Raw genomic sequence first — 20,425 nt, 5'->3', positions numbered from 1 at the left:
ATATATATATATATATGTTTATTTATTTATTATAATGATGTAGATAATGAAGTAAATATGTAGTATTATAAAAAGTATGTGTAGCGTAGACGGTAAGAGGTCCGGCTGTGTCTGCACGATCGATCGATGGTTCGAAGCCGCTCTAGTGCCAACCAAGCCTTTCATCTTTGCGAGGCCTGATAAATTTGTACCAGAACTGTTTGGGAGAATAAAAACACATTTAGGCTAGACCCTCGTTCGTGAACCTCAAACAATTCCGAATTCTGAGCGGCGCATCCCAAGCGGACTGATTAATGACAGACATCTTATCCTTTTTCCTTAATAAATAAATAAATAAATAAGTAAATAAAATGTAAATAATTAAATATGTAAATGATGGGTGATATAAACACGAATAATATATAATAAGAATATAAATAAAACAAGTGACATTCTATAATGGTGGTATTTATAGTTTGGTGCTCACAGTAGGTGCCGAAATTTTTCTGCCTCCCTCCCCCCTTCTTCGGCTTTCGATTTCCGAATTTCGCCGAATTTCTCTCGCAGGAATGTCAACCATGGGGATTTTTTTTTGCATTTTTCTTCCATGCCGCTGTCACAAATCATCCTCGGAACGCGCTCATAATTCCTGTCACCTACGTCACATCCTTGTGACAGTTGCGTGACAATGTGGCCGCGGTGATCTGCGGCAGGCAGGTGCGGAGCTTCTTCGGCGGTGAGCACGGATAGACGGCGGTTTTTTTTTTGTTTATGAATTGAACTACTACTCCGGCTCCGCGATTTGGGCTTTGACTTTGGCGTTGGCTTGGGTGGGCGGTCCTATGCGGAAGACATCAGGCCATCTGTAGAATGTGTGTGGCTAGCTGGCCACAGCTTTTCCACATAGCACCACCACCACCACCACCGCCATCAGCCATTTCATCCATTATGAGGCCATCACACAATTAGGGCCGCGCACTTAGGGACCACTGGCTGGCTGGAGGGCGGTTCGGCCGACTGATGAGCAAATTACTTGCGATGCATCGGTCTGAGATGTGTTTTCCCCCGCTCCTGCCGGACGTAGAGGAAAATTGCGGTAGCTATGCTTGATTTCTTCTTTTTCTGGTGACTTTTTTCCCCGTAATTTCCGAAGTCATCCTCCTCTTCGGAGATTTTTTTTCGAGACCTTTCAAAGCCTTCCTCTTCCTGTTGATGTTGTGGTTTTTTTGAACTGTTGCGGTTGAACCGACAAACGAACCCAGAATTCACTTCTATTTCTCATTTCTCGAATGGATTTTATTAGCGTTTATTTGCACTTTTATTGATGACAAGTGCTCGGTTTATGACAGATGTCTTATTCGTTGAATATTCCGAGAAATCCATCGAGACTATCAGATAAAGTCAATTAGATTACTCATTAGAATCCTTCCTGCCGTGAGCGTCCTCTGTGAAAATCCTGAAAATCCCTTCGGGAAGGGTTGTTATTTTCACAGAATTTTCCCTACCTAATACCTAGATTTTTCGATTCTATTGGTTCCATTTTTCATTCCATTTTTCTATACAAATTGCTGTTTTTGGGATGAGAATGACTACATTTTAATCCGAATAATAGCAACCTGTACAGGAAAATGCAAAATAAAGTGGCGAAGAAATCTGTGTATTCGAGAACTTTCTAAAAATTCTTATTCTACTTCATCTGTGTAGCACTTCCAAAAAAAGAAGATAGTTTTCACTTGCTGAGGAGTCTGAGGGTTCTCCTCAGATTAAATTAATTTTCTTAGTGGCGATGAATTTAAAATTCAATGGGATGAAAATTTCAAACAATCCAGTAGGAATACATTCAACGAATTTAGCGAATTCCTGACCGAATTTCTCAGCGGAAGTTCGTTTTCTCAGCAATTTAGAAGGATATTCTTTTTCTTACTAAAAAAAATTGCAAGGATAAAGCAATTCCCTGTTCCAGACGCTTCTTGGAAAGCTTTCAGAGCAGCTCGGAAGTCCTCGGATTGAATTTTGCTGACTTCATAGCTGTGTCTCAGTGGTTCTAATGCTGGTTTGGTAACTTTTCTGATGAAACCTCCACCCTCCCCTACCCCCAACCCTCCTCCCTCCCTCCCTCCCTCCTTCTTCGTGCTGTCGCTTTCCCCTGGGGGGAACGATGACTTGGAGGGAACGGGAAAAAGGCTCCACAAGAAAGGCGGGCTATACTGCACCCATGGTGATTCTACTCAGGACCGGCGGCACAATCCACTTTCGCAAAAATGACCGCGTTATGCTCGAGCACATCCGACAGACCTTGCGCTCAGGTCCCGCAACGAATTTCGAGCATCTCCGGCAGCGCTGGCGATCGCGGTTTCGTTTTTGACGAGCCCGACAAGACGAGACTTTTCGGCTAAGATGTAAATCGACGAAGCATTCGATGAGTTCGAATAATTCGAACGTTCATTTTTCCCTTGAACACAGCAAAGCTTTGTAAAATAAAAATCCTCGAGGAACACGAAACCCAAAAGTGTCCAACATTTGTGTGAACACCGGGATTCTCGTGCTTCTCCTCCGCCAACACTTGAGCGGTTCGCTGCATTCGACAACAAGCGAATTTCGAACGTTTTTACTTGGTGTGGCGGAGCTGTGCAGTTGTCATTTACTAGTGTTTTTGCTTGCCGCTGGCCTCCTCTACGCTACTACACACGAAAATTCACTGCCATTTCTCTTCTTACTACTGTGTGTCGTCAATTTTTACACAGTGGAATCCATGAAAACTGGGAGAATTGGCCGCCTATTGCTGTAGGACTCGAGGAACATGAGACAGCAAGAGTTGATCTGAGAATTCTTACAATTTCTCCTCAGCAGGCTTTCATTGGTAGTATTAATAATATTGTAATATAATATAACATATGATATGTATAATATTTCGTAGGTTCGTACTTTGCGTAAGCCCCTGAGGACCTAAAATGAACGTTAGGAACCCAATCGCTAACAAAAAAATTCCTATTTTCCTTGATTTGATGAAAATCCGAGGATAGTCTTAGGATAATCTACACTATGAAGTTTGTTATGGAAATAACTATGTTATGCTTTCTGGAAAAGGCGAGAAAACCTTGAACATCTGGAAAATAAAGGTAATAATGTGTCCTCGGACTCGGAACCATAGCGATCCACTGAGATTCCTCACAAATTAAATTTTTACCCATCAAGAAGAAACTAAACTAACAAAGAAAAATCCATAGGGGGAAAAATCTATAGGAAGTGGATGAGAGAAAGATACCACGCCCCTACATAACGAGGTACAACCGGCCTTTACTGGATTTCCCGTACCCTTTTATATGTTTTTTTCCGACTCGGAAAAAGAAGACTTTTTAACTTTTCAAATTATTTGAGGGGAATTGAGAATTTGCCCAATTTGAAAGGTTAGAAGTGTGCTTCAGGGACAACCTCCGACTTCGTTGTCACGATTTTTTCCTCAGGAAAAATTGGGGAGGACGTGAAAATTTTCAAGTTTTCTGGATTAGTGTTGTGTTTTGTTCCTCCTAAAGTAATGGGATTTGCAAACTGTTCGTTTTTCTTGCGTTGATGCATTCGAAATTTATGTAATGCTTATAATTAATGAAGAGGTGCTTGACAAGCTGGTCGAAAAAAAAATTGCAGAGTTATACGGATTTGTTATAGGTCCCAAATGGGACCGCTGAAAAGAAGAGTCCCCTAGAAATCCTTAAGTAACTAAGGGTCCTCCAACTATTTTCCATGATTTTTTTCTAACAGTTCTTCCAGTTTTTTCTTAAAAGGGAAAATACCTAATTTTTCCTCGAAACTTCCTTGAAATTTCCCGTTTTTAATTCCTTGAAGGATTCCTCGAAAATCCCCTAGCTAAACTCACTAGTGTTTTTCTAAATTTATTCCATGATTTATCGAAGTCAATTTTAACTGGTAAACAAATAAATAGGAGAAACCTCGCTGAAAGTAGCGATTCCTCGCTCAGTAGTTAGCTTTTTTCCAGATATTTTCATAGTTTTTTTCTGAAGTAAATTTCAGTGGAAGAGGAGTAGGTAGGAAATTTTTCTTCACTGTTCATCCAGAACTCCCTCAATTTTTCTCTGTCCTCAATGCATTCCAGGAAGGAGTGTTTCGTTTCTTGGTCTTTTTCGTGCTCACAAAACAGAGCACACACACACATGCGATTTCAATAACATTGACACATGAACAGGCGCTGGCTGCCTGGATGACTGGCGAAATCGTTTCGCTGCTCTGCTTGACGGGAGCCCCGTTCCGGCGTAGCGAATGTGCGTGAGATGATTTTCTCTTCTTTCCCTCCAGCAGAGTAGCAGTTAGCAGAGCACAGCTACATAAAAGTCCCCCTACCCCCGAAATGTCTCCCCGAAGGCGTCCCAACCTCAATACACACTCGCCACTAATCGATCCTTATCTTATCAGTACGGTCCTGGTCTTCGAAGCCTCCTCGTCGTCGCCACGACCTGTACGAATTCTTTCCTTACTCGGACTGCTTTCTCTTTTTTTACCTCCTGGCCGCCAATCAAATTGCATGAATCAGAGAAGCGCAGTTTTTTTTTCATTCGCATTTTTCATCGCTTTCATAAGCACCACATATAAATAAAACGGCTTTCGGCCAGTCTTTTGACGAGTATGAGACGCGCCGACGTTTTTTTTTTCGTCCCGTTCCCGCTTATCTTTTCCGGACAACTAACACACACACACAATCGTATCGTCGCATGTTTCTTCTTCTTCGTAGCAAATCGTGAAACTTAGAAACAAAGTCGAATAGAGGAGATGGATAGATGTCGGTCGGTCGGCCGGCCGATGCACGCTTGATGTGTGCACGGAGTTCATTAAGGTGCGATTTACAATGAGCAGCTAATGGAATAGCTGAAGTCCCCCTGAAAAACCGGGAGTATTGACGAAAGCGGGCGGAGCATCCGAGAGAGAGAGAGGGAGAGGGAGAGAATTTCTCCTAAGCCACAGCCACCTCTCCAGGATTGAATCCATGTTCGTAGGATTAGTTGATTACTTTCTTTTTTTTCTAGTAATTATTTACTTTAACGCTTCTCTCACGGTGTGATTGCTACGATTCAAGCTTGTATGTAGCTTTGGGAATTTGTATTAGTTGTCCGGTAACAAGTTTTGTCTCCGCTAATTTTTCCCTACAATTTAGCTGTGCCTTGTGGATGTCCTCAATCTTATTTTCGGAATAATAGGAAACAGTGTTTTTTTTAAAGAAATACTTTAAAATATCTTTTGAGTAAGTGTTGGTTTTTTCTTCCCCTAAATAAGTTGTTGGCTTTCTCTCTCTCTCCTGAGTTCTGAATAATAAATAAATAAATATGTAAATAAATAAGCAGATTTTTAAAAAAAAAGCGCAGCTCAACGAATTCCTCATCTCCATCCTCATCGACTTAAAAACCCCAATATGAAACATCTGTTCAGTTGAAGCAGTCTTCCGGCGATATTTGTTCGTATATTAAGCTCCATCTCTGCTGGAGGTCACAACATTTTGAAAAAAAAATTCAAAATTTAGCTATTCATTGCTTTATGGCTTTCCAAGGCGTGGATTTATAGAAAAATAATATAATCCATATAATATAAATTATATTACAATAAACATTTAAAATAAATATAATATGAACATCGTACAGTGTAATATATGCAAATAAAATATTAATAATAATAATAACAAATAATAAATATTAATAAATAAATTATTATTTAATTAATAATAAATATGTAGAACAAATAAAGATAAATAATGTATGGTTGTGTTATACGGAATAAATATGTATTATTTTAAGTATAGTGTTACACAAAGTGCTTATATAAAATTTAAATATTGTAAGTGAAAAATTTGAATTTAAATATAGTGATAGGACTCTAATTTTTTAGTTTTCAATCTTACTTTAGCTCTATACTTTTTAAATTTTCTTCTTTTTAATTTAGTTTTTAAATTGAATTTTAAGTTTTCATACATATACTCCTATACTACATATACGTACTACTCGTTTGTCTCTTATTTGCGGTCTATAATTTATTTTAAATAATTTAAATTTCGTTTCTGTAGATAAAATAATTAAATAAATTTAATTATTTTGTCTACAGGAGCAAATCTGGTGTTAGATCTTTTGCCTAAAAAAATCTGGCCCACCTGTTCCCTTTCAATACATTTCATTCCGTTTCTCTGCCGATCCGATTGAATTACGGAAGAGCACAACTCGTCCGATTTTCCGGAAACAAACTGGTTAGGCTGATCATAAATGCGGGGGAAAACAGCTAGAACCACGATAAATCCTGTTTGGTTTCGAATGAATGAAAATGAAAAAAGAAAGAAACCGTCTGTCCTGGTTGTATGGGACTTTTTTCGAGCTTAGTTCCGCCTTTTCTCAAGAATTTTTCTACTTCTACTTGTAGTTCCGTAATTTTGATTCTGATGCTTTGAATTTGTTACTTTTTTAATCCTCAATTTCTTAATTTTATTAGTTTCCTTAATAGTCCTTTTTTAATTCTATTAATTTTTTTTTGTAGTCAGATTTTCCACTTGGAAGGCTCAGCCAGTCACTATTTCGCTTTTTTCTGCTGTATTTTCTTACTGGGTGGCGCGCTTTTCATTTTTTTTTTCTGCCGCTGTTGTCACTCTTGCTACAACTGACCAAATTGATGTAATTATTTTTTTCCTAACGAGTTTTTTTTTTGTATGAGTAAATGAGAAATTTCTGAGAGAAATTGATCAGGCGAATTGATGTACACCTACAGGGAACAGCAGTCACTTGTTTTTTTCTGCTTATTTACTTGTTATTTTTTTCTGTTTAATTCACATACATCCGCACACACGCTCGTCGATACGTCCGTCTTACGACAACGATGCTACGCTTACGGCCTACCGCTTAGTGGATTCTCTACTTGTAGTGGATTCACTAGACGCTCCTACAGATTTTCCTTTATGTTAGAATTTACTTTTTATTCACTCAGAAAAGAAAAAAGCTCAGCTAAAAAAAGAAAGAAAATCTGTAAGAGCTACCAGTAAATAAACTATAAAGGAGTAGAGAATTCACACTAAGCGCTCACGGCTAAACATCAGCATCGTCGTAAGACGGTCGTACCGAAGATCGACGTGTGTACGAAATTAGCAAAAGAGCAAGTACTTGATTACTGTACGTAAGTACGCCTCTGATTTTCTCGCACAAAAATCTTCATTCACTCGAAAAAAGTTCACTTGTATTGGAAAAAAAATTGATTACATCAATCCGCAATAGTAACGACATCGGCAGCAGTGGCAGTGTTCCTTCTTTTTTGGGGGAAGTCTATGTTTTCCTTGTTACTGTGTCACGAAGATCGCAACAGCTGCCTAGCTTTTTCCTATTTTTCTGTCATTTCCTCGCTCGTTTCTCTTCAGTCTCTTCTTATTTCGGGTTGCCTCATCGTTTCACAAGCTGAACGAACAGTTTTTTTTCTCTTCTCTCAGTAGTTGTTCTTTTTCTTTTTCGAATGACACCACCTGCTCTGGCCGCAACTAACTTTGGTTGGCCATCTCTGTTGCTCGGATGGATCGGCAAGCGTGAATGGTTTACTTTTTCTGGTCACGTCCAAATATTAAACAACAACTACTGCTGGTTGACGTCAGGGCGGTCAACAAATGCGCCCACTGTTCTCGATTTTTTGACGCTTTTTTCTGTTTTCCTGATTTTTTTTTTGCTCAGGTTTTCTGAAGACGTTCTCTGTTCTAGAATGCCGAGGGAACTATGCGCCTAAGAATTTAAGAATTTATAATTTGCATCGATGCCAGATTTTCAAAGTCAGTGTCAGTGAGTCGGTGAATTTCTCAGGATGCCTAAGCTGCAATCGATGAGTTCAGCATGCTTTTCGTCCGTCCGTGTGTATGTGCTGCCTTTGCTTTCTCCGGTGTGGTTCATGTTCGTTCGTTCGTTTGTCCGTTCGGTCGGTCGTGTGCTCGTCAAAGTTCCCGAACGCTGCGCGCTCGCTGTGCCCACCTGCTGCTGCCGCCGCTGCTGCTGCTCCTGCTTCTGCTACTTAGCGTTGTGAAAACGTTGTGATGATTATAATAAATCTACAAAAGCTGCTCCGCTAGAACTGAAAAAGTTTCCTCGTTTTTCTCCACTTAACGTAATAAACTCATTTTTTCGGCGTACTTCGAGCTGTTTTCGCCGGATTCCGCTGCGTATCGCCCTCTCTTGGAAAATATTCTCTCGGAAAATTTATTTAAGAGAATCCATCCGTCCTTCGATTCTCATCCGCACTTCTTTTCTTTAGTCCGAAATCAGGGATTCTTGTGATTTAGGGAGTGAAGAAAGCTTTTTGCTTGCCTTTGTTAACTAATGGAGCTATTCTGGCGTCCGGTATGAATTTATTTCTGGTTTTTTAACGCTATTTGTCTTTTGGAATACGAGAAGGAAGGATCGGAAAGATTTAGTCCGCGCCGTGGTTTGTTCTGCGGAACTCGCGCAGCACAGCCGCATGAACAGAACACTTCTGTAAACTTGGTTTTTCTGAGTTTTTTTTTTCTAGTTTTCTCCTTTTTCTGGCACCTTCTTCACTCTTTTCTCTTTGATGACACTGGCAGAACTCTGAATATCCACGAACTTCCATGAAAATCATCTCTAGAAATTCTTTCTGCTTCGATATTTTCCTATAGTATTTTACTTTTTCTGCTCGATTAATTTCTGTCATTATGGAGTATTGACGGATATCATCCGTGCTGCCGCTTATATTCGCATTCGTATCTTATTTGAATATTTTGAGGATTAAGGATCGTTTAGAGATGTTAAATGAGCATAAGGGGCCGGAATGATTTATGGCGTTTGCGTCGGGAATTTCTCGACTATATGTTGTTTTAATGGCATTCTCGTCGTCCGGCTTCGAATTATAGGAACATGAGTACATAACCGCCAAGCTCGCTCCTCGTTTTCATTCATTCCTGAAAGATTCTGGAAAAATTTCTCTGGATTTTCCTTCGAAATGCTTTTTTTCAGCTCACACCCCTCGCTTCCTCATGTTCCTCATTATGTACATTTGCATTTCCTTGTCGAAATTAATTTTCTTTTTTTCCTTTTTTTCTGTGAATATTAGAGTCTGATAAGAGTAACTCCTAGTCAAATTTGTTGCTGTACGCAAAATTTTTCTTCCCTAAAAAATTTCAAATCGTCGCTTCACAGGAATTTTTTCTCCTGCGGTGATGTATAGCTTGCAAGATAGGAAAAACTGTGGGAAAATTACTGTTAAAGGGAAAACTGCTTTACAGCTCCTTTCTTTTCAAAGCATTCTATCGTAATATACACGTGATGAGACCGTAAAGCACGCCATTCCGGATTTTTTTTTTCGCAGATGTGCTGCGGTTTTTCCGAATAATGACTGATGGGTAAAAGCCATGTGTTTGTAGGATCTGACGTTTATTGATATGCTTGATTATCAAGTTAGTAGTGGTTTTTTCGGGAGGGATTTTTTTTTTTGGAAAAAATAAAATACTAAAAAATATAATAATGAAAAACAAATGAAAAATAGAAATAAATAAATAATATAATAAAAATTTAGAAAATAAAGGAAAAACGGTTAAAATAAAATAACAAAAAATAGGCATTAATTTAATTTGAAATACCAATTTTAAAAATTTTAAAAATAATTGTAAGGATGAAAATTTATAATAATAATAATAAGTAATTAATTGTCTCATATTCAATCTTTTTCTCATATTTAAATTCAGGGCGCTATTCGTTGCTAATTCTTGCCTTGTTTTTCATCTATTTTATTCTGTCCAGCGATTTTTTTTTCCGCGGCCACAATAAATGATTTTTTTCTGGAGTTTTGTTAATTTTATGAAATTCCATCCTGGAAATTTCCTTGCCGCTATGAGGATTTTTCTCGTCATCCCTCATTTCTCCGTTTTTTTTCGTTTTTTTTTGTGGTGTAATTATTTCCACGAATTTAACTTTTATAGTAGCGGGTGTATTTATTTAGTAGTTCGTACAGGTGTCATAAAACATGCATTAATTCATTCACCTGCGTTCGTCTATCTATAACAAATTATCCAGTCTACTCTCTCTCCTCCGGTTTTTTTAGTGACGCCAATTGATTAGTTGTCCGCGTGCTTAGCCCAGTGGCGGGCGTACTTTACAAGCTGAGGTCTAAAATTTCACTCAGGAACCTCTGCGTAAGGGGAAAGAAACCCGAAAAACCTGGACTGATCGATGCCAGGTCGCAGTAAATTTTGCAACACCAACAAGCATCTTTTTCCGGTTCGGGACACCTAGCGGCCCGTGTCCGTGCCATCCGTGAGCTCTCCGGCTCTCCGGCCTCGTTTTCTCACCTAACCTCAGTCACTTGTTACAGTACTCCCTATAGTAGAATAGATTGATCGCTCGTTAACTGCGTTATCTCAGATGTACTTATTGTCGCCAGAATATCTTTTTTTTTCCCCTCGTTAGAATTTCTTTTTTTCTCTTCCTCTCCACCATTCGTTCGCACTCAATCGTTTCACGTTTACAGATGGATCCTTTGCTGAACGGGTCATATGTACATTACGGTATGGGATTGCCCACCTCAGCGTACGCAAACGGTTCGATGTCGACGAAAGCTTACAATGGGTAGGTGACTACTGTGTTTTCTCGGTTGCAGTTACGGTATCCGTTTGTCCAACTGGACAGAACCTTCGACGGGACCCTAAATCTTATCCTATCTTATTCATTCCTAAATATAGGACCGATAAGTGTTCTGCACTTTCCGGGTAGCGTTATCCTTTTTTGTGTCTGAGGCGGTGCTTTTCTTTCTTCGAAAAAAAATTCTAACAAACAGCTTTAAAAAATCAGCTTGGACCTCTAGTTCACTGCACGGTGAGGAATCCTCAAAGACGTCTTAACTTTTTCTCCCCAATGATTTTTTTTAGAAATATGATGTATCTTAACACAAAAGCGCGAAAATTTCTCTGCACATGATTCCTTTTTCCTGACCGATGAAACTTTCTAAATTCTTTGGAGGAAAATTCTATCGAACTTTTTTCTACTTTTTTAGAAAGCATAGTTCCAGAAACCTATTTTGTGCAATAAATGAGTCTCATAGGATAACAATGTGCGAAAATTGTTCCCTACCTTGTTTTTTTCCGTACTATTACTATTTGTGTTGAGGAATCGTTCGACTAAAAGATTCTAAGAAGCTCAGACCGTGTTTTTCTTTATTTTGCAGCACCGGACAAACACTAAGCGTGACTTTTATAGTGTGAGAAAACTGGTCCCAATACTACTATCATATATAATACATTGGGACCAGTTTTCCATTGTGTTGGATCTGATTTACATAAACTGCTAATGTATTCAAAAATAGAGGATTTTCACATTCCTCCTTTCCATTTTTGTGTCTGAGTTTTTGAAATATAGCTTAAGAAAAATTCTTGAAGGCTTCACTTCACAAAATTCTCTTACTATGTTGTTTTCTGAATACTGTAGTACTAATTTGAAAAAAATTACTCTCCCCGGAAAGATCTCATCCCCGGAAAGAGCTTCAGAGGCACGAGTCATTTTTTAGAATCTTTTTTAAGTCTTTATCTAGGTGTGCTTTTTAGAACTTAAGAGTTTTAGGAAATAATCGACATATTGAGGTTCGTGATTGTATCAGTGCGCTGTTAAGTAGCGAACTCTCTTTTTTAGGACCGTTACGTTTTTCCGGCGAGAATATTTTTTCAGTTTTAAAATAGGGAATGTATTTTTCCTTTGATAAAATATTTTTCTAGTTTTAGAATTTAGACCGTCAGAGAACTGCAGCTGTCCCTGATTGTCGTCGGTTGTACCGCAAGTAAATCCGACGACGAGGAGGGATTCCCTGGCTTCCCTAAGATAACGATTGTAACGCCATCTAGTACTCAAAAAACGAGAAAAATGCGATTTTTCTTCGCTGCTCTTGTCGCGTACTTTTTTTTTTTTTTTTTTTTTTTTTTTGGGTGGAATAATCAATATTAAATACCTGTAAAATATTATTCTATGAGTCTTCCGATGACTTTTTTAGTGGTGGTCTCCTTCGATATATTTCTACAACAAAAAGTACTCCTTGCCAAACACTGTCGTAGATTCTCTTCTTGTTTTGCTTGAACCACTTTGCCTATCGAGGAAAGCCCAGTTTCAAAATAAGGAAAAACAGAAAAGTTCAGGATGCCATCGGATCTACCGCAAGCGGATCCTACAACAAGCTGGGATTCGCTTAACGTTTTCTGTAGATGATAAGAGTTGAACACATTCAAAACTTTATTCTACGGTTCTAACGATTACATTTCCGTAAATATTTCAATAAGAAAAGTGCCATTCTAACAAATACTTGGAACCATCCTGAAAAACCCGCAGAAAAGTAAACAAAATTTGTTACAAAAAGAAAAAGGAGTGCGCCATCACGACCATATAGGAGGGCGGAACCAGGCGTTATTCATTCTTGGTTATTATCGCACGATTATCTAAGGCAATGATTGTGACGTCGTGTGCCTGTCTACCGTTTAGAATTGGTGGATTGGAGTTTTTTTTTCTCTTTTTAGTTTTCAGAGAAATTTTTTCAGAGAGATTTTAAAGGTTCACATGCTATATCCACATTTCCAGTAACGCTTCGGATCACTCAGCTGATCCGTCCTCATCGAGTTCACCTGGTGCGGCGCCAAATATGAATATTCTGCTCACAATTCGACTACTCATGCAGGGAAAAGTCGGTCAATTTCTATTAATCAATAATCGTTGCCTTTCTTAAGATTTTCTTTCCGAAATGAAAATCACGTGCGTATTTTGTAGGAAGTTGGAAGTATAATCGGTAAACGTGGGGATCAAATTAAACGGATTCGAGAAGATTCGGGCGCAAAAATCAATATTTCCGATGGTTCATGTCCGGAACGAATAGTTACTATTACCGGGAGTTTATCGACGATCAATAAAGCATTTGCGATGATCTCGAATAAATTTGAAGAGGTGAGTAGATCAAAGATGGAATAGAAATTTTTTATGTATATGTCGAATGATGTTCTTGCCAATGGTTACGGTATCAGGCAGGGTAGACGGCTAGGAATAGCATTGAAGACAGGTTTTTATGTATTGTATGCGCTAGCTTTTCGCTTCCCTCTTTTATTCATCAATATCCTGAACCACACACACACACACCCAGAGACACAGAGAGGCTCGGATTTCGAGCAAACCTCGGATCAAATGTCGTCTCATCGGTTCAGGTCCCATTCCGCTTGCGCTTAATTCACGATGGCAGAAGGGACATCACCCCGCCGCTTCTCTTGTGCTAGCAATAGAAAAATCCTAGCAATGAGGAAAACTTTGCTTATGAACTTTAACATAAGCCGTAGACATCAGCGGCATTTCGCCGCCAAAGTTGCCAGATGGTCAACGCATGGCCGACGACGACGATCCTCGTTATGTTAGTGGTTTTGTCGAGCGATGGATCTGCCGGACGTGTGGGTAAACGCAGCGCTGGGAATGGGATCGTCTCCTCTCCGTCGTCGTCGTGGTCGTCGTTTGTCGGCGATCCAAGCAGATACAGCTCCCAGAAACAGGGAACTTGATTGAAAAGAAACGATCAGCTTTGGGAAATGCGAAGAGCTTCATAGAAAAAAGCGCAGAGCAGGGAAATTTCTTGGAATTTCTCTTGTAAAGCGCAATTATTGAAGGATATTTATGCAATATGAAGAAGATAAAAGAAAACATCACATTTCTCTCTTGAAAAAAAAACTTTTTTTTCCTGAATATTTCCTCAGACAAACGACGCAGATGATCATAGATACGATCAGTAACAAATGATAGCATGTAGTTTCTTTGGAAGAAAAAAGTTTTTTTTTTTTGGATCCATCCATTTTTTTGGATCAAAGACTTGCCAGATGTCATTTTTTCCGGGAAAATGATAGATATACGGTCTGCTTGCGTTGTTAATAAGACATGTTCAGCACTAGCGGATTCGATTCTACGAAAAAAGGAAAAAGAAACGAACCAATTGAGTGAAAACCAAAAAATAAGAGACTTCGTAGTCCCTGCATCTCCTCAGTAACCTCTAGTATCAGGAAGAAATTTGGGAAATTTCCCTAATCCTCAATAATATTTTTCCATCAACCTATTCAAGTTATGAGGTTGTGAAAATTTTTCCTGAAGATTTCCCATTCATTCTGGAGTTTTAGTTAATTTATGGAATCCTATATACCCATCATCCGAAAAATTCTCGAAATTTCTGTTTATCCGATAAGCTTAGAAGATTTTCCCTTCATCCTAGAAGCTTAGTAAATTTGTCAAATTTTCATGGAAATTTTTCATATTATGGAAAGTTCGGCTTCTAATCCATGTAATATATTGTTTCTTCTATCACTTCTTTAGAATAAAAAATCCTTTCATTTATTTAGAGAGCTCCCTCGAAATTTGGGTCATAGTTCCGGACTTTTAGAGGATTCATTTATTTTTTTAGAGGATTCGCTTTGCATATAACCGTATCCCATCATTTGTTCCTCGTTTTTCTTTGTTGTCCTTCAAAACGTATCTTTTGAACACGTAAACATCTCATGGTACTCTTCGGAGGAACTAAGCTAAACCCTTTTTCGTCTCAGTTATATATTTATGGTTCAGTTTTTTTAAAAAATTCATATTTTCATGGTAAGACCAGCTTAATTAGCTCATAGAAAGGAGAAAAGCCCATATTTTTCCACGAAAACATGAACAAAACTACAATACAACCTGGTTTTTTCTCTTCGTTTTGCTTCTTTTGTTCTTTTTCTTTTTTTTTCTCTGGATTTACGCGAACGAATAGGCATTGACGATGTATTTCTCAAAGATTACTACTCTAGTTCAAACTTTTAACTTTTTTTTTCTCAAAAATTCATTGCAAAATTATCCACGAAAGATCGTCATTGCAAAATTTCTTGGCATCCGTTCTTGTTGCCTACTTTTATTTTACTTTATTTTACTTACGTTTACTTTCTGTCTGTCAGTCCGTATTTCAGGATATGCGAGCTTTGCCGAATTCGGTACCAAAACCACCAATCACAATGCGACTAATCGTACCGGCTACTCAATGTGGTTCACTTATAGGAAAAAGCGGTTCAAAAATTAAGGAGATTCGAGAGGTAACGGTATTTTCGGGGATTGTGGTAGTGTATTTGTACGTACGAGTTTTCTGGATTTGTCATCGTGCGTTCTTTTTTTTCTCTCTCTCTTTCTCTCTGGTTCGTCCGGAAATGCATGAACGAATAGATGATGACAGGATTTACACTGAAGGAAGTGTACTTTATGAATAAGGGTTTGTTTGAATGTGAACCGCGGAGGAAACCACGCAGCAGAAGGACGAAGACGACGATGTTGATGCTCGTGTTAAAAAGTGGGCGCGGAACATCGGCGGTGTGACGTTCCATCCTGAAGAGAACTTGAGGAAAAAGTACGGCGAAGAAGAGAAAGAAGAAGAGAAACTGGCTCAGGGGTCCAGAATTTTCTGGGAAATTCGGGGTTATTGGCGAACAAAGCGTTTATGATGATGCTCAAAAATCTGACATATTTTTTTAAAATTTGTCTCCTTTCTTTTTCAAATCTCCAATAATACCATTGCTTTTAACATGAAGGAGAACTGGCGGAATCGATGACTTCCTAAAAAAAAGAAAAAGAAAAAGAGAAAAAAATTTGATTTAAAAAATTTAAAGTTCCTAATTGATAGTCATACTGATCTCTATGGTTGGTTATAAAGGATAGGCGCAAATTTGAGTGAAAATTTAATTTTAAGGGGCATAAGATGTAGGGAAAAAGTTGCTTGATGGCTTGAGTACGGTATCTGGCAGAGAGAGTTTATGGATTTTTTTATTGGAGTTAAATTTAAGCTAAAGCGATTAGATGGCTCGGATACGGTATCTGATAATTTTGGCTCGTTGTTCCCAAACCTGGTATGGTTATTCGGCGACCAAACAGCTCCTTTGGCTTCTGAACCCCCATATGCTTTAAGGATCCACTGAACTGACTTAGATCCAAATAGAACACGGCTACAGTTAATATTTATGGAATTTGTAACTGAAATTTTTGGAAAAATTCCTTATTTGGTTGCTCTGCGACAAAATTATAAAGGAAACCCGAACAGAATTATTTCTAACCAACGGTAATGTTACTTTATCAGCAAACTGCTGATAGTTCTTCTGTCCTCTTTGTGTCCAGTACAGTATTTTGCTTTTTTTTGTGATGGAAAACCCTTATCAGATAACGGGATTTTTTCTCTTTTGGCTGCGTGCAATTAGACATTTATTAAAGTACGCGGGAGACTGTAGATGTGACGTAGGCTCTCGCTTATCGCAGGCAACGCACGGAAATTTCCATAGGATTTTCAGAACTGAGATTTTTTTTCGGGGATTGATTCGACGTTTCCACAGTTTTTTTAACTGGGAAGAAGGGGTTCCGTTGAGGGAAGCTGACCTAGTATTGATCGACATAGAATTTTCTGGAATCTGAAGCTATACTAAAAGCTGTGACCTCAATGCGAGGATGTTCTGAATATCCGAAAAGGAAAAACAGTGAAATTCCGCTACAGGATAAGAAATTTCCATGGAAAGTTCGCCGATGAAGATTTTTTTTTCGATAATCCAGAGATATTGTGTGGCTAATTTCAAAGTCTGATGATCAGCATCAACAAAATCAACATTGAAAATAGATGACATAAAAGACCATAAATTTTCTTCACATAAAAGACCTGCCTTTGTTTTTTTTACTAATTTTCCAAAAATTTAAGTGAATCCATATTTTCATACCAGAAGAAAATTTGGTGGAAATTTCTGGACATTTGCTGCATGATGTGCATTTCTAGGAAGTTTTTACAATCAATAAGAAAATTTGTTTTAAACTGATGGAACACATGGAACTGCACATGTTCCTCCATCACTTCCTCATAAACTGGAATTATGCTCGTTTGATATAGATTTTAGTTGTTACAGCGCTTGCAAAAATCCAGAGAGAAGATCATTGCAGTGGACATGGTCTCACGGGGGGATTAGATTTTCCGGAAATTCTATTTTTTTTTGGAGAAAAAATAGAAAATAATAATAATGATGATGAATAATCTAATTCTCATAAGATACGAAATGCGAAAATTGTAAAAAAAAATCATACGATCAGCTACAACTTCGGATAATTGGATGTAAAAGTTCAGAAGAAAAAATAGAGATAATAAAAGAATAAATAGATTATAATAGATATAAGATTATAGATAAAAATAATTATGGGAAGGTGAGATAAATTTCAAGCTAGCTTTCTTGAGTTTACAAGAGTTTCTTTGAATTTTTCTTTTTTTTTCTTTTTTTTTTCAAATGGAAACGACAGGGACTTCTATTCTATTCTCAATAGAAATTTTATACGTGTACATACAAATTGGAAAATAGTTGTCAAGCTATAAAAATGGTTACTAGGCAGTCAAAATCCTCCTTTTGTTTTGTTGTTGTTGTTGTCGGTGGTAACCGAAGCAACAAAGTTCTTATTTCAGGCAACAGGTGCATCGATTCAAGTAGCATCCGAAATGTTGCCACAATCGACGGAACGAGCTGTTACCGTATCCGGTACGGCGGACGCTATAAATCTATGTATGGGACAAGTATGTCAAATACTACTAGAGGTAAGGGTTCAGATTTATTGTATTCCTGGAAAAAAAAATCTGCAATTTCTGCGAAATTATTGAGAATTTCATAAGAACCTCTGGACCTCTTCGCGACTAAGGATACTAGGAAAAACATTCTTCAAGAAACTCCCATAAAACGTTCTTGGAAATCCTGTACAAGTGCACACTAACATAGTATTATTTTGATTTGTCATCGCTAAAGCGAAAACTCGTCCCCGCTAAAGCTCTCCGGTTTATGAAATTCTCAACATCATGAAGTTAAGGGTCCTTCCTGCTTCGCAGTCACTACCTCAATTCATTAAGGCCTAAAAACATCGACGGAGATCAGTTCTCGTGCAATTTCACTTATTATTTATTTATTTAACTTGTTACATATTATTTATTTATTTTGCGAAGTTTGAGGGAAATTTTGAATGATTCCATCTCAGTTTACACCATTTCATAAAGTTATCCCTATTTAAGCACACGTAAATTTACCAATGACCTCTCGTAGAAATAACTTGGAGCAATTCTAATTTATTGATCCAAGTGCAGAAAATATCGATTTGTTTATCGATATTCTCTGCATTTGGATCAATAAATATCCATATCGATACGACGCGTAGACGAGTGATGCAGATGCAGAAAATTCATTCAAAAACTGAGCAGTAGTTTTGTACGAATATACTTTCTTCAGAATAGTTAACATTTCAGTTTTTTCTCGATTTTTGTAGCAGTGTTTATATGAAGGCTATTATTATATATTATTACTATTATTATTATTATTATTGCTTTGCTATTTTTTGTACTTTATTTTTTTTATATAAAGGATGTATTTCCCTTAAAACCCATGTTTTTCGCACTTCTGTGACGTGTTCACTACCGCTTTATTAATTTTTCTCGTTTTTTCTCCGTTACTTGAGAATATTGAGAAGCGAATTTTGAAATTTTAATAGTACTGCGTTTTTCGATCTATCCTGATTCTCTACCAATTTTCGCTTTGCTACTTTTTTGTAATTTGCTTTTTTTCAATGTAAAGGGTGCATTTCCCTTAAAATCTATGTTTTTCGCACTTTTGCAGCGTATTCGCTGCCAGTTTATTGACTTTTCTCGTTTTTTTCTCTGTTAGTTGAAAACATTGAGAATCGAGATTTGAAAATGTAAGAGTAATGAGTTTTTCGATCTTCTCTGATTCTCTCCCAATTCTCTTCCAACATTCGCGCTAATTCACTCGGCCACGCTGTCCATTATGAAGCGGTCGTCCCGAGACACGACGGTGGTAATCTCGTCCGACATTTCTGCGTGCGTAATTCTATTCGGCATCGTGGCTGGCCGAAGCTTTCTGCCAATTTCAACCTCTTCAGGACCACTTGCCGGCCGTGGTTGCGCCGGGGAGCGGTGGTGAAGCGAGCGCTGAGCTGAGATTAACGGTGACATTCGTCGGTAGCGAATGAGGAGGGACCTTGAAAGGTTGCGTTTCGCAAAGCAAAAAATAAAAGTTGCATAACGAATTTCTCACGAGAATATGAAAATATCCAGCTTTTAGTAGGGTGCCTGAAGAGCACGGCACCATCCGATGAATATACCCTTAGGACTTCTCAAGGATGCTAAGATATGCTAAGACTCGTGAGAAAGTTTTGGTTTTCTAGTTAGTATGCGAAAATCAGCGATGTTTTGCCGTCTGCGAAGCTCTATGGTTTTGTGGCCTCAATGCAGATTCAAGGGACCCACAGGAAATCACACACGCACGCTGCAGAGGTACCGTATCCCGTACCTGGCACTGTCATACCGTACCCTGAATAGCGGCAACACCAAACTGGTACCGTTTCGAATCGCAAATGCGTAGGAAAACTTCATTCAGTCAGGTACACCTGGTAATTAATTTTGTTTAAAAAATACAAGAAAAAAAATAGAATTAAAAAATAATTCAAAAAAAGCAAATAAAAATAAAAAGTCATATAATTTAATAATATAATGAAAATAAAATAATAAAAATAATATTGTAATAATAAAATATAATAAATAAAAAAACAAAATAGAAATATTTAAATAAAAACTAGTCTAATTATGAAATTTTCATGATTAGGCTGTGTAACAGTACTTACAGTACAAATACAATAGCACTTTAACATGAAAATAGATAATTAGTTGAAAAACTGTAATTTCCCAAGATTCAACAATGCCAGAGTTCACAACGAATAAAGCTCGAGCTTATACGGCTAGTTTAAATTACCTGGATCCGGGCAGAGTAATCCGTAAACGCACCGTGACGCAATGTGCGCAACAATGCCGTAATATCTACACTAGAAGGGCAAAATTGCTCCAATAATAACCCGTCACTCCAATAATTATCACTGATCTTGCTTTACTAGGGAGATTCTGATAAGATTCTCCTCGAAAAGATCATCTTTTCCACAAACGTCCAGTATTTTATTTAGCTAGGTCCGTTTTCTTGGTAGTTGGTACCATTTTCGGTTTGTTACTCACTTCCGAGTTCGTATCCAGTAAATTTTTTCCAGTTGAATAAACGTGCTCTAACGGAAAAATGTGCCCTGCTAAGACACATTACTTTTTTTTCTTAGTAACCTAAGTTTACATGTCATAGATCCTCTAAGACTAATGCTTAGACGTTAGGGCCCCGATTGATTTGATTGTTTACTTCAAGAAATAGGGGCCTACTGAGCCCTCACACAAATCATACGCGCGAAAATACATTTCCTGTTGTTTTATTGCGGAAGGGCGCGAAATGCTTCTAGAAACAAACGGCTAGGTCCCACAGCGAATTGGCGTTTCACCAAGTTTGCGGAGTCAAGAAAGTGATCTAATGATATTTGGTAGCACGACAATGAAAAAGGAGTCACGCCAG

At 38.0% G+C, this 20,425-nt stretch overlaps 1 protein-coding gene across 2 annotated transcripts in view; it reads left to right on the top strand.

Moving 5' to 3' along the window:
• The window catches only part of RB195_012267 (uncharacterized protein), a gene marked incomplete at both ends in the record, with an annotated part of 28,692 nt that overhangs the window by 2,301 nt on the left and 5,966 nt on the right, over positions 1-20,425 (top strand). For both annotated transcript variants that reach the window (XM_064194045.1, XM_064194044.1), the window contains 5 exons: positions 10,477-10,574; positions 12,564-12,666; positions 12,750-12,923; positions 14,942-15,064; positions 17,449-17,577. In XM_064194045.1, coding sequence (XP_064051627.1) covers positions 10,477-10,574; positions 12,564-12,666; positions 12,750-12,923; positions 14,942-15,064; positions 17,449-17,577 — 627 coding nt within the window. Of the gene's footprint in view, positions 1-10,476; positions 10,575-12,563; positions 12,667-12,749; positions 12,924-14,941; positions 15,065-17,448; positions 17,578-20,425 lie in introns of those variants that run through there.

The sequence above is a fragment of the Necator americanus genome, chromosome III, assembly GCF_031761385.1.
Source record: "Necator americanus strain Aroian chromosome III, whole genome shotgun sequence".
Taxonomy (NCBI): Eukaryota; Metazoa; Nematoda; class Chromadorea; order Rhabditida; family Ancylostomatidae; genus Necator; species Necator americanus.
This window is presented reverse-complemented; position numbering and strand designations above follow the sequence as displayed.